The 24,459-nt window shown below is 44.3% G+C and overlaps 1 protein-coding gene across 3 annotated transcripts in view; it reads left to right on the top strand.

Moving 5' to 3' along the window:
• ACOXL (acyl-CoA oxidase-like) overlaps window positions 1-24,459 on the top strand; it is a 332,871-nt gene that overhangs the window by 186,068 nt on the left and 122,344 nt on the right. For all 3 annotated transcript variants that reach the window (XM_010829556.1, XM_010829558.1, XM_010829557.1), the window contains exon 12: window positions 6,902-7,055. In XM_010829556.1, coding sequence (XP_010827858.1) covers window positions 6,902-7,055 — 154 coding nt within the window. The remainder of the gene's footprint in view (window positions 1-6,901; window positions 7,056-24,459) is intronic.

The raw sequence follows: 24,459 nt of genomic DNA, 5'->3' as shown, positions 1-24,459 counted from the left end.
GCATAGTCAGTAAAGCAGAAATAGATGTTTTTCTGGAATCTCTTGCTTTTTCCATGATCTAGCGGATGTTGGCAATTTGATCTCTGGTTCCTCTGCCTTTTCTAAAACCAGCTTGAACATCAGGAAGTTCATGGTTCACATATTGCTGAAGCCTGGCTTGGAGAATTTTGAGCATTACTTTACTAGTTTGTGAGATGAGTGCAATTATGATGTAGTTTGAGCATTCTTTGGCATTGCCTTTCTTTGGGATTGGAATGAAAACTGACATTTTCCAGTCCTGTGGCCACTGCTGAGTTTTCCAAATTTGCTGGCATATTGAGTGCAGCATTTTCATAGCATCATCTTTCAGGATTTGAAATAGCTCAACTGGAATTCCATCACATCCACTAGCTTTGTTCATAGTGATGCTTCCTAAGGCCCACTTGACTTCACATTCCAGGATGTCTGGCTCTAGGTGAGTGATCACACCATTGTGATTATCTGGGACGTGAAAATCCTTTTTGTACAGTTCTGTGTATTCTTGCCACCTCTTGTTAATATCTTCTGCTTCTGTTAGGCCCATACCATTTCTGTGCTTTATAGAGCCCATCTTTGCATGAAATGTTCCCTTGGTATCTCTAATTTTCTTGAAGAGATCTCTAGTCTTTCCCATTCTGTTGTTTTCCTCTATTTCTTTGCATTGATCGCTGAGGAAGGCTTTCTTATCTCTCCTTGCTATTCTTTGGAACTCTGCATTCAGAATCTTTTATCTTTCCTTTTCTCCTTTGCTTTTCGCTTCTCTTCTTTTCACAGCTATTTGTAAGGCCTCCTCAGACAGCCACTTTGCTTTTTTGCATTTCTTTTCCATGGGGATGGTCCTGATCTCTATCTCCTGTACAATGTCATGAACCTCCATCCATAGTTCATCAGGCACTCTATCAGATCTAGTCCCTTAAATCTGTTCCTCACTTCCACTGTATAATCATAAGGGATTTGATTTAGGTCATATCTGAATGGTCTATTGGTTTTCCACACTGTCTTCAATTCAAGTCTGAATTTGGCAATAAGGAGTTCATGATCTGAGCCACAGTCAGCTCCTGATCTTGTTTTTGCTGACTGTATAGAACTTCTCCATCTTTGGCTGCAAAGAATATAATCAGTCTGATTTCGGTGTTGACCATCTGGTGATGTACATGTGTAGAGTCTTCTCTTGTGTTGTTGGAAGAGGGTGTTTGCTATGACCAGTGTGTTCTCTTGGCAAAACTCTATGAGCCTTTGCCCTGCTTCATTCTGTACTCCAAGGCCAAATTTGCCTGTTACTCCAGGTGTTTCTTAACTTTCTAAGTGCCACTAGGGGAACCACTGTGTCTGGCCGTTGGTCATTCGTCCTCAGTAGGGCCCATGTCCTGTCAGTGTTCATCTCATTATTTAAAATTCCTTTTCTTTTTAAAAAATTTTTATTATTCTTTTCATTTTTGTTGTTCAGTCATTCAGTCATGTCTGCTTCTTTGTGACTCCATGGACTGCAGCACGCCAGGCTTCCCTGTCCTTCACAGTCTCCCAGAGCTTGCTCAAACTCATGTCCATTGAATCAGTGATGCCATGCAACCACATCATCCTCTGTAATCCCCGTCTTCTCCTGCCTTCAATTTTTCCCAGCATCAAGGTCTTTTCCAATGAGTTGGCTCTTCACATTTATTTTCAATTTTTTAGTTGGAGGAAAATTGCTTTACATTGTTGTGTTGGTTTCTGTCATACAACAATGAGAAAGTCATAATTACATACACACACACACACACATATGTATATCTCCTCCTTCTTGAGCCTCCTCTTCCCCCCTAAAAAAAATCTCAGGCTAGTATTGCAAAGAAATCTTACCAAATCTCTTCTAAGAGAGCCTCAGTGATTCTTCCTTTTCTTAGTCAATGTATTTCCCACCCATTTCCACCCTGGGGAACATCCAGGGGTGTGTGTGTATGTGTGTATGTGTGTATTTAGGGAGGTCAGAGGGGAATCAGGTACTTTTTTTAAATGGCCAGTCCTGAGGTTCTCTGAGAGTCATTGCACTGCAGCCACAGCCCAGGGCATAGGTGACTGTACCCCAGCATAGGTTTAGAGTGCTGCCCACTCCCTCTGGGCACTGACATGCACATTGCTCATAAGGGAATGTGGTGTGCTCAGTCACTCAGTCCTTTCTGACTCTGTGACCCCTTGGAGTGTAGCCTGCCAGGCTCCTCTGTCCGTGGGATTTCCTAGGCAAGAATATTGGAGTGGGTGGCCATTCCCTTTTCCAGGGAATCATCTCGACCCAGGGATCAACCCTGGACTAATGAGAATCAACTGTACAGCACAGGGAACTCTACTCAACATTCTGTGGTGACCGAAATAGGAAGGAAATCCCTCAAGAAAGGGGATATATTCGTATATATAGCTGATTCACTCTGCTGTAGAGTAGAAACTAACAGCACTGTAACGCACACACACACAGTGTCAGTCCCTCAGTCGTGTCTGACTCTTTTGCGACTCCCCTGGACTGTAACCCACCAGGCTCCTCTGTCCATGGGATTCTCCAGGCAATAATACTGGAGTGGGTAGCCATTTCCTTCTTTAGGGGATCTTCCCAAACCAGAATCAAACCTCCATCTCCTGCATTGCTTACCACTGAGTTACCTGGGAAGCCCAATGAAAGAAGATATGGTCAGACAATATACCATAAAAAAAAAAGTTTTGTGATCATTAGTTATCAGAGCAATGCAGATTCAAAGCATGAGGATTATCATTACATATCCATTTGTTGTTGTTGTTCAGTCGCCCAATCGTGTCCGACTTTTTGCAGTCCCATGGACTGCAGCATGCCCGGCTTCCATGTCCCTCACCATCTCCCAGAGTTTGCCTGAGTTCATGTTTGATGAACTCATCAAACATACTCATCTTTGAGTTCATGTTTGATGAGTTCATTGGTGATGCTGTCTAGCCATCTCCTTCTCTGATGCCCTCTTCTCCTTCTGTCCTCAGTCTTTCCCAGCATCAGGGACTTTTCCAATGAGTCTTTTGTTCGCATCAGATAACCAAAATACTGGAGCTTCAGCTTCAGCATCAGTCCTTCCAGTGACTGTTCAGGATTTATCTCCCTTAAGATTGACTGGTTTGATCTCCTTGCTGTCCAAGGGACTTTCAGGAGTCTTCTCCAGCACCACAGTTCAAATTCATCAATTCTATGGCTTCCAGCTTTCACAACTGTATGTGACCCCTGGGAAAACTATAGCCTTGACTATATGGACCTTTGTTGGCAGAGTAAAGTCTCTGCTTCTCAACACACTGTCTAGGTTTGTCATCTGCTGTTAATAAAGCTGTTAATAATGCTAATGGATGCAATGAAATTCAAGAACTATACAAATCAATAAAGTATGATTCCATCAAGGTTTTGCATTCATTATCTCAGCATATCTGGAAGACCCAGCAGTGGCCACAAGACTGGAAAAAGATCTATCCTTGTCGTCCCAATTCCCAAGAAGGGTAGTACCAAAGAATGTGCTAACCATCAGACAATTGCACTCATCTCCCACGCTAGTAAGGTCATGCTTAAAATCTTGCATGCTGGGCTTCAGCATTATGCGAACCAAGAACTTCCAGATGTCCAAGCTGGGTTTAGAAATGGAAGAAAAACTAAAGATCAAATTACCAACAATCACTGGATTATAGAAAAAGCGAGGGAATTTCAGAAAAACATCTATCTCTGTTTCATTGACTATGCTAAAGCCTTTGACTGGATCATGACAAACTGTGGAAAGCTCTCAGAGAGATGGGAATACCAGACCATCATACCTGTCTCCCAAGAACCTGTATGTGGGTCAAGAAGCAACAGTTAGAACCCTATATGGAACAACTGACTGGTTCAAAATTGGGAAAGGTTCAAAATTGGTTCAAAACTGTCGTAACAGGGCTGTCTGCTGTCACGCTGTTTGTTTAACCTATATGCTGAGCACATCATGAGAAATGCCAGGCTGGGTGAGTTACAAGCTGGAATCAAGATAGGCGAGAGGAACATCAACGACCTCAGAGATGCATATGATAACTACTCTAATGGCAGAAAGTGAAGAGGAACTAAAGAGCCTCTTGATGAGGGTGAAGGAGGAGAGTGAAAGGGCCAGCTTAAGGCTAAATATTAAAAAATTAAGATCATGGCATCTGGCCACAGTACTGCATGGCAAATAGAAGGGGAAAAGATGGAAGTAGTGACAGATTTCCTCTTCTTGGGCTTTAAAATCATTGCAGACGGTGAATGCAGCCATGAAATCAGAAGACTCTTGCTTCTTGGCAGGAAAGTGATGACATATCCATTAGGATGACTAAAATGAAAAGGACTGCAAAGATAGCTTGTTGGCCGGAACAACTAGGATTCCCGTGCACTGCTAGTGGGGATGTAAAGTTGCACAGCCACTGTGGAAAATTGTTTGGCAGTTTCTTAAAAAGTTAAAAATACGTATTCCATATGACCCAGTCATTTCACTCCTACATGTTTACTCAAGAGAAATAAAGACATATGTCTCCTCTAAGATTCTTACATGAATTTTCTTAGCAGCTTCACTTGTTGTAGCTCCAAACTGGAAGGAATGAAAATGTTTGTCAAGTGGATGCATAAATGAAATGTAATGTATGCGTTTGAATGGAATTCTGGCCAGCAATGAGAAGAAACAACTACTAATACATGGTACAATATGGGTGGACGGATGGATCTCATGACAACATGCTGATTGAGAAAAGCCAGACAGGACATGCACTGTATAACCCCATCTGCATAAAATGCAAACTAATCCATACGAACAAAGAGCTGGTCGGTGGTCGTCCAGAGATGGGAGGAGGAGGAGGAGATGGACTGCAAAAAGGGATGAGGCATTCTTTAGAAAGCATTCTGTAGGTTGATTTGGTGATATTCTCGTGGGTACATAGAGTTGTCAAAACTCTTTAAATGGTGCACTTTGAATAATTCAATCTGTTGGGAATAAATTAATCCTCAGTAACGTTGATAAAGAAAAAAAGAAACTGTTAGTTTAAAGCAAAAATAGCAATGAAGTTTGTAACATATATAGAACATATTTTTGTCTCAGCAGTGACATAATGGATGGGAGAATGAAAAGGAATTATGTACTGTATTATTACAAGGGTCCTACATTATCCTTGAAGTGGTGTAACACTATTTGAGGGAAAATGTCATAAGTTAAAGTAGCATGTTTTAGGCCATAGAAAAATTGCTGAAAAAATGAGTAACAGTTTAAAATCTAACACTGGAATACTAAAGATTATTCAGTTAATCAAAAGAAGACTGGAGCAGAGGGAAAAGAACATATGGGATAAACAGGGGAAAACTTGTGAGGCAGCAGTTTTAAATTGTCACGTTAATAATTACATTGAATTAAATGATTTAAACACTCCTATTTTCAGATTGTCAAGACATGATAAATTAAGACTGAACTAGATGCTTTCTACAAGAAACTCACTTAAAATTAAAGACAAATAGGTTACAAGTATGAGAATAAAAAACTTACACCTGCAAACATTAACCGTAAAAGAGCTGGCATGGATTTACTAATATTGGATAAAGTAGACCTCAGAAAAAGGAACATTACAAGAGGTAAAGAAGCTCACTTCATGATGACTAAGAAGTCTACTCATCAAGAAGATGTAACAGTCTAAATGTGTATGGATTCCACAAAATGGCATCAAAATAGAGGAAGCAAAAGTGGACAGCACTGAAAGGGGAAATGAGCAAATCCTCACGTATAGTTGCAGACGTCAGCCCTTCTCTCTGGGTAACTGATGAAACAGACAGAAGACCAGCGATGCTGTAAATCATATGAAGAGCGTTACTGACAGACTCAGTGGCATCTGTCAATCACTCTGCTGGGCATGAGCCGAATACCCACTCAGGGTACATAGACCATGCGTCAAGACAGACCATGTAGATTTAGAATGACTGATACGACACAAAGTATGTTTTCTGGTTAGAATGAAATTAAGCTAACATTAGTAACAGAAAAATATCTGGAATAATCCTTACATACAAGGAAACCAAATAACACACATCATGCATAGGTCAAAGTAGAAATCACAGGGAAATTAGAAAATATTTTGAATGGACATGAAACAGAGCATGTCAAAATGTGTGGTATGCAACTAAGATAGTACTCAGAGAAAAATGTATTCCTTCAGATGCTTACAACACAAAAGAAAGGTCTAAAACCACTGGAATAAATTTCTATTTTAAGAAACTATAAAAAGATGAACAACTTAAACCCAAAGTAAGTACAAAGAATAATAAAAATGAAACAAGAAATGGTCAAATAATAGAGAATAAACAAGCCCCAAACTATTTTTCTTTCAATAAATAAAATTGAAAGACCTTTAAATCATCCCACCTTTGCCTGCTCCCACTGAGTCCAAAAGCCTATTCTCCTTTGCTGCCCTGCGTGTAGGATCATCGGTACCATCTTTCGAGACTGATGCAGAAAAAAGTAGACACAAGTTACCAGTATCTAGAATAAAAGAGAGAACTTTACTATAGATCCCACAGACACTGAAAGGATAAAATTAAATATCATTATTATTAATGTGATGTGAATGTAATGCCAATACATTTGACAGCATATATGAAATAGACAAATTTCTTGAAAGATGCATAGTACCGAAAGTGACCCAAAAAGAAGTAGAAAACCTGAATAGCTTTGACATTGCTTGTGAAATCCATTAAATACTTGAAAAAAGGAAACATGCTGATCTTACACAAATTCTTTCAGAAAAGGGAAAACTAATTTTAGGAGCATCCCAACACCAAAACCCAAAGGAGTTGTGAGACCCCTGTCCCTGATGAGCACGTATGCTCGGGACACACTGCTCCCATCGCCCGTCTCCGCTTGTCTCGCAGGTATGCCGGCACCCTTCTGGATGAGGACATCTTCCGTGGGAAGGAGCTCGTCGACAGTCGCCCGCTGCAGGCGCTCGTGGCCGGGCTGAAGGCCTACAGCACCTGGGAGAACGTCAGCTGCCTGCAGGACTGTCGAGAATGCACCGGAGGCATGGTGAGTGCCCTCGCACCCTTCGGGCTACTGGTCCGGCAGAGTCTGCATGGTTACAGGTTACAGGTTACACATACAGCATGTGTTGGGGAAGGACCGTGCGGCCAGTGGGCTTTGGAACCAGGTGAAATTCCCATCTGCCCTTGTGACCCTGGGTGCACCCCTTCGCCTTGTCATCCGTGCATGTCCATCTTCCCTGACGCCGCCAGACGGATGCAGACCATGCCTGTAAAATGCTGGGTCCGTGGAGGCCCTCAGTACCTGTCATGAAACTCGGTGGTGGTGAGATGTTGACAGGATAGGAAAGGGCCAACAGGGGCCAGATGATCCAAGCTCGGCTCCAGTGTTTCAGTCCCTTGGGGAGAATGCAGGAAATGACCCCACAGGTTTCTACCCTGGGAACGAGGCAGATGGGGACATGCCAAGCGCTTAGGGCATGCTGAGAGCATCCCCAGCGCTGGCCTCAGACTGGACTGTGCAGTGAGGTATGAGAAACCCTTACGTGAATCTTCGGAGAGTCAAGGGGACTCTGAGAACAGCTGGATCTATGCCCTCTTCCTGCATGACCCTAAGAATGGAGGAACCTGCAGGAGCCCAGAGCTGGTGAGAAAGGGGACCCAAGTGGGGTCTTGGAGGGCAGGACATGGGAGGGATGTGCGATTTTTGACCCTGTGACTTGGTAGCATGGCACGGCTGTGGACATCAGCTCTGGTAGCATCTGAGTTCAGCCCCAGACGACAGTCCTGTGTGGGCCACGCCCATGGGCCACCCCGCCTCATCATCATGTGGGCCAGAAGCAGGTACTGCAGGAGGATGCGGGGAGGAGGGAGCCCCTTGTTTGAATATTTGCCTAGAAATAGAAGCTCTGAACCTCAAGGGGCGGTTGAAGCATTTTAGCCGCAGTGAGAAGAGGTCAAGAGCAGATCAAGGGCTGCTGTAGAAGATGAAGGGGGAGGTTGAGTTTCCGGAGAGCCCAGAGCATTGGGGCCCGGGTCCGTGGAGGGGAAAGGAGGGACTATGCCTTCATGGCAGGCGCAGCCCGAGGTTTGTCCCGTGTGGACTCTGTGGACGGGAGCGAGAGCCGGCCTGGTCGCTTCTCTTGCAGTGACTGAGTAAAGATGTGCGAGTGGTGAAGGGGACCTTGGTTAATCAGGCTGTACCCATGATGATGGTGGTGGTGGACATGCTTGCTTTTCCAGTGGGGATGGTGTCGGGCTCCATCAGGAAAGAAGGAGAAGGAGGATAAAGTGACAGCTGGAGCTGGGGTGCAGCGGGGTCAGGAGTCAGGGTCCTCTGAGGCAGCCGGGGGCAATGGCTCGTAGTGGCCTGATGTGTTGTGAGACCCTGCCAGGGGCTGGTTCCTGCTCTTCCGGTGGTCCTGCCTGGTCATTCCTCTTTCACTGTCCAGCATCACCCGGCAGTGCCCGGCAGTGCAGAGATGACCCCTCCACCCACCATCCTACGGAAAAGCAGCTGACCCTGGAGGGCCGCTCTTCCGGGCTGGGAAGATGCCAGATGCCAGCCCTGTAATCCTGGGTGCTGCTGCCTCCAGTGGCTTCCCAGCAACTCCTCGGAAACAGAAGGAAGGGGGTCCCTGTTTTCTAGTTTTGTTCCTTCCCTTCTCCTCTCCACCCCCATATCCACCCAACATCTTACCCAGAACTATTTGTGGAGACATAAATATTTGTTGAAGGGGCTTCCCAGGTGGCACTAGTGGTAAAGAACCTGGCTGCCGAGGCAGGAGATGTAAGAGACGTGTGTTCGATCCCTGGGTCAGGAAGATCCCCTAGGGGAGGAAATGGCAACCCACTCCACTATTCCTGCCTTGTGAATCCCATGGACAGAGGAGCCTGGTGGGCTATAGTCCACAGAGTGGAAAAGAGTCGGACACGACTAAAGCCACTTAGCACATACGCAGACACTTGTTGAAAGAAAAGCATGAGCGTCTTCTAATTGTTTTAAGCTGTATTTTCATCTTCTGCAGGCAGGAAGTCTCTAGGAGTGAAGTGTGGCTGAGTCTGGGGGCTGCTGAGATGGTAATGAAAACCACTTCTGTGGCCCATAGGTCTAAGGAGGTCTTGCTTGCAAAAAGAAAAAAAAAAAATTTTTTTCAACTCACATTTACTGACTTTGAAGCCAGTAACACTATGGGAAAGTTATTGCCTTCTCTTTGCCTCATTTTTCACACATATAAAATGAGGGTAAGCTTTCCTTTGTAACAATTGTGAGAGTTAAGTTGAGCAAGAAGATAAGCATAAAAATATATAATGGTGAAGGAAGACTGAAGATCCTGTGTGCTGCAACTAAGACTCGGCCCAGCCAATTAATTAATTAAAAATATATAACTGTTTAAACAAAAATCGTAACAACATGATGTGAGGTTTATAACCGAGAAGAGGCTGGACCAGGAGCTGGGGAGTCACCATCCATTCCTGGGACAGCCCTGATGTTCCCGAGGGCTGGAGCTTCATGCTCACACGTGGTCTGCACTGTGGCTTCTAACTTCAGTGTGTAAGCTGAGCATCCACCAGCCTGGTTTGGAAGTGATGAAACCCCTTTACCTGCCCGCATGTGTGAACTCAGAGAACAGACTCCACCCCTCGGAGTAGTCACGTGACTCAGTTCTTTTGCTTCCTTAGCTCCTCACCTTCCTTTTCCAAGGATTGACGGGTAAACCAAGCCTTCAGACTGTTGCTGTTTCACTGGACTTACACTGGCCTCTTTTCTCCATATCTAAGCAAACCCAGGTTGAATTTCCTACCACCAGCTGAGTGAGGAGTGGGAAACAGAGCCCTGGAATTCACTGTGCCCCTTGTGGGGCCGCCTGGTGGGGAGGAAACTCTGGGAGGTGGGAGGGGCAGCTCCTCAAGGAAGGGGTGGCATCTCAGGGTCAGGACGCTGTGACCTTGGGCTTTTCCTCTGGGAGCCTCAGGTTCCTTCTCTTTTAAAGCCTACAGCATAGTACTGCAGTGTCTTACTCGTGTCTGACTCTTTGCGATCCCATGGACTGTAGCCCGCCAGGCTCTTCTGTCCATGAGATTTCCCAGCAAGCATACTGGAGTGGGTTGCCATTTCCTTCTCTAGGGTATCTTCCCGACCCAGGGATCGAACCACATCTCTTACATCACCTCTGTTGCAGGCAGATTCTTTACCACTAGTGCCACCTGGGAAGCATGGTAAGCTTCAGTAAAGACTCTCCTTGTCTTTCTTTTTCCTGGCTGTGATTACAGTGAAGCACCCCAGCTGTCTCTGCTCTTCCCTAAATCCCATCCTGATGCGTTTGATCTGTGTGGGAGCTGCATGGGTGGGGCTCTTCAGGGGGCAGCCTTGGACTCTGGAGGCAAGTGTTTTCTCAGCAAATCTGACTCTATAGCATCAGGGACTGGAGAGACAAGCCAGGGGCCAGCATAGGCTGCATGGTCCCCACTCTTCAGCAGAGCTGAAGCCCAGCTGCTGACCTTGACCCTGCACAGCAAAATTCTTCACGGGGAACTTCTACAGTATCCCTTGACCCTTGAGCGTTACCTGTACCTGGATGTCCATGGCCTGCAACTGTGCCCTCCAGCACTGGGAGATACCCACCCTGGGATCCCTGGGCCAGTGGTCAAGATCAGACTCCGCTGCAGGATTTTAGGCACCCTGCCCCCCACCCGCCACTCCCATCAGGGCCTCTCCCTGGAAGCCTTCTCATCTCTGACCCTGGCTGCTGCACTTCTTTTCAGCGTGTTCCTGAATTCCACGGGAGAGCAAAATTGGCCGAAGCAGCCTAAAGAAATATGCAGACAAGTCTGGAGCAGGATAAAGTCTCAGGAGATATCTCTGACCCACCATGATGATAAGGTTATCAGCAAACACGCGTTGACTGTTCCTTTCATGTTAGACATGGAGCTGCTGTTTGTTGCTCAGAGATACAATCCAGCCAGGCAATGACAGAATCGCTATAAGATTGCACAAGAGGACACTGAAACAATTACCAGTGTTTGTAAGTTAAAGGAAAAAAAAGCCATGTGATGCTGAGCTTGCTGGTTATTCCGTAGGCTCTGTCCCAAGATTGGATCCTCAGGAGACTTACCATCACCTCGTTTATCTGGCAGGCACTGTTTCTTGGAACACAGCCGAGGCCTGAAATAGACAAAACAGAACTCTGAGACTCCCAGAGAGATGGCACAAAGTCCCTGTGCTGAAGCACATGCCCTCACTCCACTCCTGGAGGAGCCTGGCCAGCCTCTGCTGGGAGCCTGCTCCTGGTGGCTGACTCCTGCATGTGATTCCTGGTTTCCTGCCGTGTCACACACCAGTGAGGATATTTGGTCTCCAGAGGCAGGCAGTTAAGAGGGCTAGTGGCCAAACAAGAGCCAGAAGAGGTAGAAAAACTAGACTCAAAAATTCAAGAGCTCTGGGACTTCCCTGGCTGTCCAGTGGTTAAGATTCCATGCTCCCACTACAGCAGGCTCAGGTTCGATCCCTGGTCGGGGAACTAAGATCCTGTATGCTATGTAGCACGCCCCCCACCAAAAAAAAAAAAAAAAAAGATTCAAGAGCTTAGTGGGCCAGTGCCCAGCCACAAGAAGGATCAAAGCTCTTCTAGGAGGCCAAGTGGGCTGCAGACAAGGTAGGCTGTGGGAGACAGGCAGGGAAGCTGTTGCAAGAAGGACAGTCATGTGCGGTCCTCCCTCCCGCCCGGATGCTGCAGATCTACTGTTTCCCGGAATACAATAGATGATGTTTGTTTAAGAGCTCAGCTTAACAGCAATCCCCTGGACATGTATCTCTCAAAACAGATAAGTAGGTCAGCCTGACTTGGATCTAATATGGCAGAGACGATTTTGCTCCCCCATCTAATTTTGTAAGAAGAAACAGAGCCACAAAAAGTCTTGTCTAGTGCCTGGGCACGAGGAGCTAGTGATGCTTGTGGTGGATTCTGAGTCTGAAGGTCAAGGGTCCAGTTGGCTAGGAATGCATATATGGGTGGGGTAGGGGCAAGTTGAGCTGTAACATGAAGTAACTGGGTAGCAAAATGGAAAAGGTTCAGCCCATACTAACAAAGGATCCAAGACTGTATCTGGCAAACCTCCTAAGAAGGGACTGGCTGGGGCCCAAGTGTTGACCCCAGTAGAAGGGCCTTCTTAGTGGTTGCCATGACAGCTTTATCAGCCAGAACCTTTGCTCAGCCCCAGCCTAAATTTTCTAGGGAACCAATGAGTCGTTGATTTCATGGATCAAAGACCCCTTTCTCTGGACAGATTGAGAGCCTTCAAGAAGAATCCCAGATGAAAACCTAGGTTTCTGCTTATTTCTGCTATCACTTTCTGATTGTAGGGATTTAGAAAGACAGCACAATAAAAAAAGCTTTATGATGATTAGTTATTTCTCAACTTTGAAAGAACCTTGTTCCAAGATTAGAGGAATTGTTTCTTATTGTTTGAAAGAGGTTTCTATTTCTGCCTCTCTGACATTCTTTGAGTCCATGCTAGGTAAAATGCTGGGACCTATGTAGATGTGGCTATCTTTAATCCTCCAACAGTCCTATGAGTGGGAGTAATTGTCTACACAGTTTCCCATGGATGAAGGAAATAAGACTGGAGGTGGTTGCTATTTCTCTCAGGCAGTTGCTCAGCCGTGTCCAGCTCTCTGTAACCCCTTTGGACTGTAGCCCGCCAGGCTCCTGTGGCCATAGGGTTCCCCAGGCAAGAATACTGGAGTCCAGGGGATCTTCCCCACCCAGGGCCTGAACCTGCATCTCCTGTGTCTCTTGCGTTGCAGGCAGGTTCTTTACCACTGAGCTACCTGGGAAGCCCTGAAAGGTGGGTGCAGGGCTCTAATTCAGGTCTTCCCATCTTAGTTTTTTGCCCTTAATTCTAGCCCTTGCTTTTTTCCCGGGGGAGGGGGATGACAACTTTGTTTCTGGCCCCTGGGTCCTATGTTGATCAATGTTCTACACTTGGCCCTCATTTAACATAATCCGCAATTTGTAAACAAGTCTGTGTGCTGTGTTGTTAACCTCTGGTCACTGGAAAAAAAAAATCTCCTAGTGAGAAGATTCACATGTCATATTTGTGAGTGTCTTATGTTAGTAGGCCTTATCTTGTCAAGAAAATGAGTTGGGAGAGTAGCAGGCAGTAAAACTGACCCTCATCACTGATACAGAAAAGAGAGATTATTAAAATGACCCTAGGACAATCCACTTTATTGGCAGTGTTCCTTTGAAGGTCTCAGTCCAAACTTCTTAAGGGTGTAAAGAAGGCAATTATACATTTTATATGCGATGGAGAATATCCAGACATATGAGAGAATAATAGATAGAGTTGGAATCCATCCTGGGACGATTTGCCAAATTTGAATCTACCATATTCTCATTTTACCCTCCCTTGAGATGGTTCACAGCTCTCCAGAAGGATTCAGTCCATCACATCAAGGAAATAAGAAAAGGAAAAGAAGCTTTTCAAGACTGACTTCTAAATTTGTTAAGAATTAGTTAAGATTCTTTGGATGCAAATAAGAGAGACCCATTACAAATTTGCTCAAGCAAGAAGGGAGACTAAATCTTAAGAGAGAGAGAGAGGTGTTCTGGAAGTCACATCTCGTGAGGTCCGGGAGGTCTCGTGAGCACCAGGAACTGGGAAGGAGCCGAGAGTACAGGCAACCCTGCCCTTGGTTTCTCCTCCTTTGGGGCATAGTCTTAGCCTTTGCCTCCTGGGGTCTGCCCATTCTTCTTGCTCCACTGCGTATGTGGCTGCCCTTTGGCTGTGGAACTTATAGCATCTCCTTTCCAGCTACTGTCCAAGATGGGGTCTTGTAGATCTCAGTTGGAGTTGGTGTCCTTCCCAACCCAGACATTTTTGGCTAAGGAATGGAGTCACATTGCGTGAACATGCCTGCTGATGTCCCAGTTGTATAGGTGGTCAGACAGTAGCTGTCAGATAGTAGCTGAGTAGATATCTGTTGTGATATATGTGATAGGTTTTAAATACTTTCGCAATAATCCTTTCAGCCTGATGTATAGAAATGGAGTTGAATTTTGTGTATTGATCTTATATCCAGCAACCTTGTTAAATTGTCATGACAATTCTAAAAACCTGTTTATAGTTCTTTTGTGTTTCTCTATGATCCTAATCATATTCCCTATGAAACATGAATAGCTTGTTTCTTCTTTTTCAGTTATTTACATTTATGCCTTTGTCATATCATTGAAGTGGCCAGGACTTCCCATGCAGTGGTTAAAGAAGTGGTTGACAATGGGCACTTATATTTCATTCTTGGCTTTAATGGGGACGTGCTTACTTTTTCACTGTTAAGGATTTTATTTGGTGTGGATGTTCTGGTGTTGGTGTTTGGTGTGGATATTTATCTTGTTAAGGCAGGTATGTTTTACCCTTAGTTTAGGTAGGGGCTTTTGTGTGTTTGTGTGTGTGCTAGTTTTTTTGTTTGATTTTAAAATTATGAGTGGATCTAAATCTTATGGAATTATTTATATTCCTTTATTTTACTGAGATAATCACACATTTTCCTGCTTTAATCTGTCTTTGTGGTGAATTTACATTAATGTATTTTCTAATGTTTAATATATCTTGGCTTTGGGAATGAATGCAGCTTAGTCACAATTGTGTGTGTCTTTAATTCACTGTTGGTTCTGGCTGCCAGTGCTTGTTTAGGATTTTTTTCATCCGTGATCATGAGATTGTCTTGTGTCGTTCTTTCCTAGTGCTGCCCTTGGCTAATTTGGGTATCATAATTATAATAACCCCATTAAATGAACTGGGGAGGGAGAATTTCTTCTTTTTCTACTCTTTTAAAGAGTTTGCATAAAATGGAATGATCTGTTCCTTGCATACTTCGTACAAATACCTGGAAAGTCATATAGGTCTCATAGTTCTTTTCTTAGACATTTAAAATGATTAATTCTCTTTCTTGGAGTAGTTGTAGCCATTCAGGTTTTCTGTTTCTTCTTGAGTCTGTTTTGGTAATTTATATTTGCTTATTAATTTGTCCATTTCTTCTTTTTAAAATTTATTGGTATAAAGTTCATAAGTCCCTCTTATCTTTTATCCCTGTTGTATCTGTAATTATGCTGCCTTTGCCACCCTAATATTGTTTGTTTTCCTTTATCTCTTGATCTGTTTTCTTTTTCCTTCAAATAATAAAGTTTTGGTTCTGTTGATCTCCAGATTGTATCTGAGATGTCCATGTCATTGATTTTTATCTTTACTGTTTATTTCCTTCTACTCCCTTTGGGTTTATTTTATTTCTGCTCTTCTTTTCACTCTCATGCATTGGAGAAGGAAATGGCAACCCACTCCAGTGTTCTTGCCTGGAGAATCCCAGGGATGGGGGAGCTTGGTGGGCTACTGTCTCTGGGGTCGCACAGAGTTGGACACAACTGAAGCGACTTAGCAGCAGCAGCTTCTTTTGTTACATTAACTTGCATGTTATCTCATTAATTTTTGCCTTCTCTCCAATTCTATTATAAACATTTAAGTTTTAATGTCCATAATGATTTATTTGGCCCATGAATTGGCTGAGTGGGTTTTTTTTTTAAATTTCCTAATGTCTAACATTTAAAGATACTAATAGCTAAACTTTGTTAAATTCTTACTATGTGCCAGCCACCAATCTTCACATTTTACTTATATTAACTTATGTTATCCTCCCAACATCTTCACAAAGTAGGACCATTATGACTCCAATATGACCTATGTGAAAAATGAGAATACATAGAGAGTTTAAGCAATTTGTCTAAGATCACAGAGCTCCTGAGTTGGCAGAACCAAGATTTAAACTGAGACCGTTTGGCTACAAAGTATAACCACTGTACATATTGTCTTCCTTTTAGTGACTCTTTGATTCTCATTTTGCTGTCATTATAATAATTATTATTATGTTGCTTTTCCCCTTAATTCCATTGTAGTCAGAGAAAATGGCCAGTGTGATACAGATTATTTTTTTTATTTATTTTTTTATTGAAGGGTAATTGCTTTACAGAATTTTGTTGTTTTCTGTCAAACCTCAGCATGAATCAGCCATAGGTATACAAATTTAGTATGAGCTACTTTGTGACCTATAGTGTGGCCAGTTTCCATGTGATCTTCAAAGGGAGATGCATTCCTTAATGAGCTAGAGGGTTTTTAATGTGACCAATCAATCAAGCTGATTAGTGGCATTATCCCAGTTTTCACTGTTCTTACTGAGGTTTTTATCTGTCTGATCTGTCAATGACTGTGTGGGCTAAACTCTTCCACGGTTGGTGGTGGGTTTGTTGACGTCTCCTTGTATTCGTACCAATTTTGGCCTCATTCTTTTGAAGTTGTGAAATTGAGCTCTTAGATGTTTACAGATTTAGAATTGTCCTATTTTCCTAGTGAATTTAATCTTCAGTTTTTTGCAGTGACTCTCTTTAGCTTTACTAATGCCTTAAAGTGTATTTTGCCCAGTTTTAAATGAGGGTAACGGCTTCTGTTTGGTTGGTCTTTATGTGTAATATGCTTTTACTCAGCTTTTCTGTCTTAGTGTGTTGCATTTATTTATTTTTTTTTTAGATTTTATTTTATTATTATTTTTTTTATTTTTTAACTTTACAATATTGTATTGGTTTTACAATACTTATCTGGCTTTTAGATTTTGTTTACTCTGACAACCTCATTTTTATCTGTTTAGTCTAAATGATTGTTGTCATTGCTGGTGTATCTGAGTTAATTTCTTCTATCTTACTCTTTGCTTTCTATTTTGCTGTGTCTTACCTCTGTTTGTTGGGGTTTCTTACTTTCTTTCAGATTTATTGTTATCCCCCAATCCCCATCCCAACCTTTCCATTCTTCTCTCTTCCAGTTTCCATTCTACGATGTTCTTTTTTTGGACCGTACCATCCCTGGTCAGGAAAACAGGGATTGAACCCGTCCCCTTGCCCTGGAAGCATGGAGTCGTAACCACTGGACTGCCGGGGAAGGCCCTGTTGTATTCATTCTGTGTTCACTGTAGCAGCTGGAGTATGTACTTTAACATACAAAGTCTAAAATTAACCATTATTTTCCCATTCTCCCCAAAATATGAGAGCTTCAGTTGTTTTCACGAATCAGCTCCCATGTTCTATAGCATCCTTGTCCATTACTTTACTAGTGTTTTTTTTTAATCCCAGGCATTAGCTATCATATTTATTATTATACGGAATCAGGATTTCTCTAGAACTACCACTTTTTTTTTTAAACCAATTTCTTTGCTCACAATTCCTTCTTGCATTTTTTTTGGTCATTTTCCTTGTTCATGGAGTACTTTCTTCAGAATAGTGTGGGTCTTTGACCGTAAACCTAATTTTCTTTGTCTAAATGTGTCTCTATTTCAATCTCAGCCTTGAAAGGTGAAGCACTGTTCAGGATAGAATTCATGGGTGACAGTTCTTTTCTCTCAGCATTTGAAGTTTTTACTGTTATTCTGGATTCTCTTGTTGCTGAGCAATCAGTTGTGTGTCTAATTATAATTTTTCACGGCTGTCTCTTTTTTTCTCTTTGCTTCTTTAAAGATTTTTATTTTATTTTGTGATGATCTATGGTTTCACTGTAATGTATCTAAGTATGAATTTGTTACCTTATTTCCCTTATTTGGGGTCATGTGTGTTTGCTGAATATGTAGATTTGTGTCTCTTGACAGTTTTGGACAATTTTAGGCCACTGTGCTTTTTTGAATATTTGTTTTTGTTTGTTTACTTCTTTATTGGGCTGTGCCAGGTCTTGGTTGTGGCATGTGGGATCTAGCTTCCCGACCAGGGATGGAACCTGGGCCCCCTGCGCTGGGAGCACAGAGTCTCAGCCACCGGACCACCAGGGAAGTCCCAGGCCGTTGTCATTTTCAATATCGTCTCTGTGCTCTTATATCACCCTCTTGGTGTAGCAGCTAATGCCTACTCCCTCTGTCGTTTTCAATATCGTCTCTGTGTTCTTATATGATCCTTCTTGGTGTAGCAGCCAATGCCACTCCCTCTGTCATTTTCAATATCGTCTCTGTGTTTTTATATCACCCTCTTGGTGTAGCAGCTAATGCCTACTCCCTCTGAAGTTTTGCTTCTGTTTATTGTTATCTATCTCTTCTGATTGTCCTTGTCTTGCTCTTACATTTTGTGATGCTAGACTTTTGGAGCTTTATCTCCGTAAGTTCTTTCCAGGCAGAAAGGATCTGCATTAATCTCTGCCAGACGACTGGAGACCACAACCCGCTTGAACTGGTGTGTAGCTTTGTCTTTGTCTTTGTAGTTTTGAGGGCCTCATAGAGGTACGGATTCTGGCCCTAGAGTCCTGTGAATGCAGGCCAGGGTCAGAATTCTAAGCAGAGATGTTTCTCTCTCCACCCACAGCCAGAGCGGGGACTAGCAAATTTCCTCCTTATCTTCTTGAGTGAGGAGTGATGTTTTCTCACTTAATCCCTGGTGGACATCGTTTTCCCAGAGGACTGTGTTTATACAGGTGTCTTTATTTTATTTTTTGACTTTAATTTTCTTTTTAAAATTTTTATGTTTTCTTAATTGGAGGATAATTGCTTTACAATATTGTGTTGGTTTCTGCCTTACATGTACATGAATCAGTGACAGGCACACATATGTCCCCTCCCTCTTGAACCTCCCTCCCACCTCCCACCCCACCCCAGCCCTCTAGGTTGTCACAGAGCCCCAGGTTGGAGCTCCCTGTGTCACAGCAAATTCCCACTGGCTGTCTGTTTTACATGTGGTGGTGTGCATGTTTCAATGCTGCTCTCCCCATTCGTCCCCCTCTCCTTCCCCCACTGTGTCCACAGTCTGCTCTCCATGTCTGCATCTCCACCGCTGCCCTGCAGATAGATTCATCAGTGCCATCCTTCTAGATTTCACATATGTGCATTAACGTACGACATTTCTTTTCCTCTCTCTGACTTACTTCACTCTGTATAATAGGTTCTACGTTTATACACCTTATTAGAACTGACTCAAATGCATTCCTTTTTGTGACTGAGTAATGTTCCATTCTGTATATGTACCACAACTTCTTTATCCATTCATCTGTGGATGGACATCTATGTTGCTTCCATATCCTAGCTATTATACGGATTTCTTTATATATAACTTCTCACTTGGTCTCATCACCTGCTACCCATTTAGGTTTCATGCTTTCTTATTGAGTTCAGCTTTTGAGTATTTCTCTTTATCAGTTTGATATGCATCAAAGTGATTTTTAAAAAATATTTTATCAAGCATATTTTCAGTGGTTCTACTGGTGATTTAATTTTTAGTTAAAGACTGTCTCATCTGCCGTATTGCCAGGGACAGATGTCCCAAGCAAATTTGGTTCTCCTTCTGAGTCATGCCTGCGTGCTTATTGAACTGTGTTGGGCCAGTCGCCGTTGACTCCCTGAGACTCTGTCCAGAGGATCTTTCTGAGTCCCCACCTGCCTGAGCTCCCAGCAGCCTTTGCCCTGGCCCACCTCTCTCTGCTGAACACAGCATTCTCCCAAGCTGTCAGGACACCATGCTCTCAACTTCCTTTCTGCTTCTTTGTTTTCTTAGTCTGCTCTGCTAGTTTTCTTCTCCCTGACCTCAGAATGTTAGCATTTTCCATCACATGAGCCTGAGTCCTCTCTTCTCTGTGAGGTTAGTGTGTGCATGCTAAGTTGCTTCAGTGGGGTCCAGCTCTTTGCAACCCTGTGGACTGCAACCCGCCAGGCTCCTCTGTTCATGGGATTCTCCAGGCAGGAATACTGGAGTGGATTGCCATTTCCTCCTCCAGGGCATCTTCCCAACTCAGGGATCTAACCGGTATCTCTTTCGTCTCCTGCGTTGGCAGAAGGGTCCTTTACCACTAGTCCACCTGGGAAGCCCCTGTGTAGTTAGGCTCTTGATAATTCTGTTCCTTCCATTGGTTTTGAAGAGTTATGTAATGAGGACGCTATGCCTCCATCCCAGACATCTATTTACATCTGCAGAGTCTTGTATCTAACCTTCATTTTGACCAGGCCCCTTGGGTGTCTCACTGATTCTCACAGCTAACATTTATAGATATGAACATTTGATCTTTTCCTGTAAACATACTCCCTGCAGGACGCTCAGCTTGGTAAACACCACACTGTACACCTCCCATTCATGTGACCTGGGCTTTCTCTTTCTCACAAACACACACACGCAGCTCATCCAAGCCCATCTCCCTTTAACTCCAGGCCACCCAGGTCTCCCATCTTGACCAACTAGTCCAACCCTTTCTCTCTTGCCTCCTATGGGCTGTGATCACTTGGCAGACAGAGCCATCTTTTAAAAATCACAGGTCATCTTATCCCAAAGAATACAATTATCTTATGATTTTACATTGCACCTAACTTAACATGTTCAGTTAAACGAATGTCCAAGATGCCTCCTGAGGTGCTGAGTCACTTGACACCTGTCTCCAACCTTATCTCTGGGGCACTCTCTTCCCCACACACCACCTCCAGTCCAGCCTTCTTTCCAGTTCTGAACATTCCGTGCTCATTCCTGGCCACAGGGTGTTTTCACATGCTCTTCTTTCACCTGGAGTAAGCTGTCTCCATTTCTGGCTTGGCTGACCTCTTTATGGCTCCAAGTTAAACAAGCCCTGAAAATTTTCTCTGGCATCTTGGTTAGAAGAGGTCTTTCCTGTTTATTCTTTCTTCATGGAATGCAGATCTTTTTCTTTCTGGCGCTTACCTCAGAGGATTTTTTTTTTTTTAATTATTGGAGTATAATTGCATCACTGACTCAATGGACCTGAGTTTGAGCAAACTCCAGGAGATGGTGAAGGACAAAGAAGCCTGACGTGCTGCAGTCCATGGGGTTGCAAAGAGTTGGGCATGACAGAATGACTGAACAACAGCAATGATTGCTTTACAGTGTGGTGTTAGTTTCTGCTGTACAGTGAAGTGGACCTGCTGGATGCGTGCATCCCCCTCACCCCACCCCTCCAGGCCACCCCCGAGCACCGCGTGGAGCCCCCTGTGCTGTGCAGCATTTCCCACCAGCTGTGTTACACCTGGTCGTGTGTATATGTCAGTGCTGGTCTCCCAGTTCGTCCCACCCTCTCGCCCACACATCTGTTCCCTGCATCTGCATTTCTGTTCCTGTCCTGCAAGTAGGTTCATATGTGCCATTTTTCTAGATTCCACATGTATGTGTTAATATATGCTCTGTGTTTTTCTGACTTCCTTCGCTGTGTATGACAGACTCTAGGTCCAGCCACATCTCTACAAATGATCCAGTTTTGTTCCTTTTTATGGCTGAGTAGCAGTCCACTGTGTGTATGTCTAATACCACACCTTCTCTAGCCATTTATCCCACCACAGATTGTTTAGTCACCTGTTTTCTTTGCCTGCTTGGCCGGTGCCTGTCTTCTGAGGACAGGACTGTGTCTGCCGTCTGCAGTGTGTGGCACAGCGCCTGCAGTGCAAACCCCGAGCGAACGTTCGGTGATGGGACCCACAGGTGAATTCCCTCGCAGTTCATAGGCCCTGAGAGTTCAGGGTCGTTCCAGAGCGCACGGGGCAGGGCAGGATGACTTGTCACTGCCTGCGTCAGAGCATCCACTGTCTGCTGGGCTGTCCGGAGATGCCGCCCTGATCACAGCTGTCACAGGAAAGGCGACAGTGACACACACACACCCGTCACCCACACACGTGGGTTCTGTTCCATGCCAGGTGGCACAGATGTGTGGTTATTGTTCAGTCACCCAGTCACGCCTGACTCTTTGCAACCCAATGGACTGTGACACACCAGGCTTCCCTGTCCTTCACTGTCTCCTGGACTTTGCTCAAGCTCATGTCTGTTGAATCAATGATGCCATCCTACCATCTCATCCTCTGTCGCCCCCTTCTCCTCTTGCCCTCACTCTTTCCCAGCATCAGGGTCTTTTCTAAGAGATATGTTGGTGTAAAATTGACACAAGAAGTACCTCCTGGATGGTCTCTCTACTTTCCACTGACCCTCCTTTAGCCAAAAAGATAAGACTGATTTTATCTTCTTCTTCTAAAAATGAACAAAATGTACCCTCCATGGGTTTAAAGGGTTGGGTGAGGGGAGGAAAGCCTGTTTCTAATTTTGTTCTGATATACTTATTCAACGTAATCATATACTAAAAAAAAAAAAAATCAGAGATGTGAAAAGCAGCAGGAACATATTAAACTTTTCAGTGTACAAAGTTGAAACCATAAAATATGTTTTGTGGGGCCCTCACTGAAATGGGACACAACCTTAATGACTTTCACAATTACTTGCTCGGAGGCCGATGTAACCCAGAAGGCAAGGCTACAGTAACGCGTCTACCCAGCCTGCTCTTTCCTCCCAGATCCTGGCCCCTGTGTCCCCTGAGGATGCTGTTGGCTTGGGGAGCACGTAGTTTAGAGTTCCTTCTGTCTAGTCCACATTTCTCTCTTTATTCACAGTGAAGTAAGCTAATGGAAAATATTATTCACTTTTTGGGGGCATTCAACCTCTTTCTCCCCTCACTCCCCCTTGTTTTTCTCATCTCCCCGGTCCCCAACCTGAAATGTATAAACCAAGGCCCCTGCTTAGAAGAGTCCAAGGTGGAAGAGAAGAAAAATGATGGAAGCAACCATTTCATTTTATAATGAAAACCCAAGGTGCTAGGGAGTGCCTTGAGAGGATGGCGGAGAGAAGAATTTCCTGAGACTCCAGGGGATCTGTTCCCATCGGAGCAACAGTTCATGTCGATTTCCCCCTGGTGGAGAACAAGCAGGATTCGAGAGAATGCTGCACACACACGGGCAGATGCACACGTCCTGCGCACACAGACACTGCTCAGGCTGCTGTAACAAAGCTTAAGCAACAGAAATGTACTGTCCCACAATTCTGGAGGCTGAATGTCCTGATCCAGGTGTCGGCAGCGTTGGTTTCTCCTAAGGCCTCTCTCTTGGCCTGTGGTGATGGTTTCATTGCTCAGTCGTGTCCGACTCTTTGTGACCCCATGGACTGTGGCCCGCCAGGCTCCTCTGTCCATGGGATTTCCCGAGCGAGAACACTGAAGTGGGTTGCCATTCCTTTCTCTAGGGATCTTCCCAACCCAAGGATTGAACCCAGATCTCCTGCACTGCAGGCGGATTCCTTACCAGCTGAGCCGCCCGGGGAGCCCTGTACGTGACCATCTTCTCCTCCGTTTGTCCTCACACGCTCTTCCCTCTGAGTGTCTGTGTCCCAGGGTCTCTACTTTTTTTCTCTTTCTTTATTTCTTAAATTATGAAAGCATGATGATGCATTTACAGGAGACTTGGAAAATACAGAGCATGTAGTTCCATTATACATTGCAATTATTTTTTAAGTAGATAAATTACAATTTTTTCATTGGAATTTCAAAATCAAACTCTCAAAAATTAATAGAATGAATATACAGAAAAGCAGAAGAATGTAGTAGACCTGAAAAGCACCATGAACCAATTCAACAGAATTAAGATTTATACAGTTTTCACACAATAGCGGGATTGTTGTTGTTCAGTTGTTAAGTCATGTCCAGCTCTTTGCGGCCCCATGGACTGCAGCACACCAGGCTTCCCTGTCCTCCACCATCTCCTGGAGCTTGCTTAAACTCATGTCCATTGAGTCAGTGATGCCATCCAACCATCTCACCCTCTGCCACCCCTTCTCCTGTTGCCTTCAGTATTTCTCAGGATCAGAGTCTTTTCCAATGAGCTGACTCTTCACATCAGGTGGCCAGAGTATTGAAGCTTCAGCTTCAGCATCAGTTGATACAAGTTCCTAACGTCTCTTCTGATAAGGACACCTGTTATCATGGGTTAGGACCCATCCCCATTACTTCATTTAACCTTGATTACCTTTTCACAGGTCTTATCACCAAATACAGTCACATTAGAGGTCCTGAGGGTTAGGATGTCAATGTAGGAACTCCCGGGGACACAGACACACACACACACTCACTCTCAGGCACATGCTCTCTATAATGTTGTGATAGGGCCTCTCCAGAGTGAAGTTTTAGATTTGACTTGAGATGCACTGGAGGCTGAAGTTTCAGGCCTGTGGTGGAGAGATGCCCAATGTGACAGGCAGGGTGGGAACTCAGTCCGTTCCCCAGCCAGGCTTCAACCACGGATGCATCGGGAGCCTAGAACTGTGGGTCATGTGCGGTCCTCTGGCCGAGTGGGCCTCTTTGGTTCCCCAGTTAAGGCTGAGACCATTTTGAGGCTTAGAAAAATGAAACAGAATCCCAGCAGGGCATGAGGGAGCCCTGTGGCTGCAAGATGAGGGGAAATGCCTCAGGCAGGGGTAGGAGTGTGGAGCAGGCCGTACAGCCCGGGTCGCTTTGCTAGAGTACTTCGTATTCTCTAGGAAGCACCAAGGAGGAAGCCAGGCCCCTCCGTCCTGGGCCCCAGGGAGGCGCTCCTCCTCCGGGCAGAAGCGGGGCTCATGGGTGTTGGCTCTGGG

This window comes from Bison bison, unplaced genomic scaffold, assembly GCF_000754665.1.
Source record: "Bison bison bison isolate TAMUID 2011002044 unplaced genomic scaffold, Bison_UMD1.0 scf7180017864508, whole genome shotgun sequence".
In the NCBI taxonomy this organism is placed as follows: Eukaryota; Metazoa; Chordata; class Mammalia; order Artiodactyla; family Bovidae; genus Bison; species Bison bison.
The sequence above is the reverse complement of the archived record's forward strand: the minus strand, read 5'-3'. Positions and strand labels throughout refer to the sequence as shown.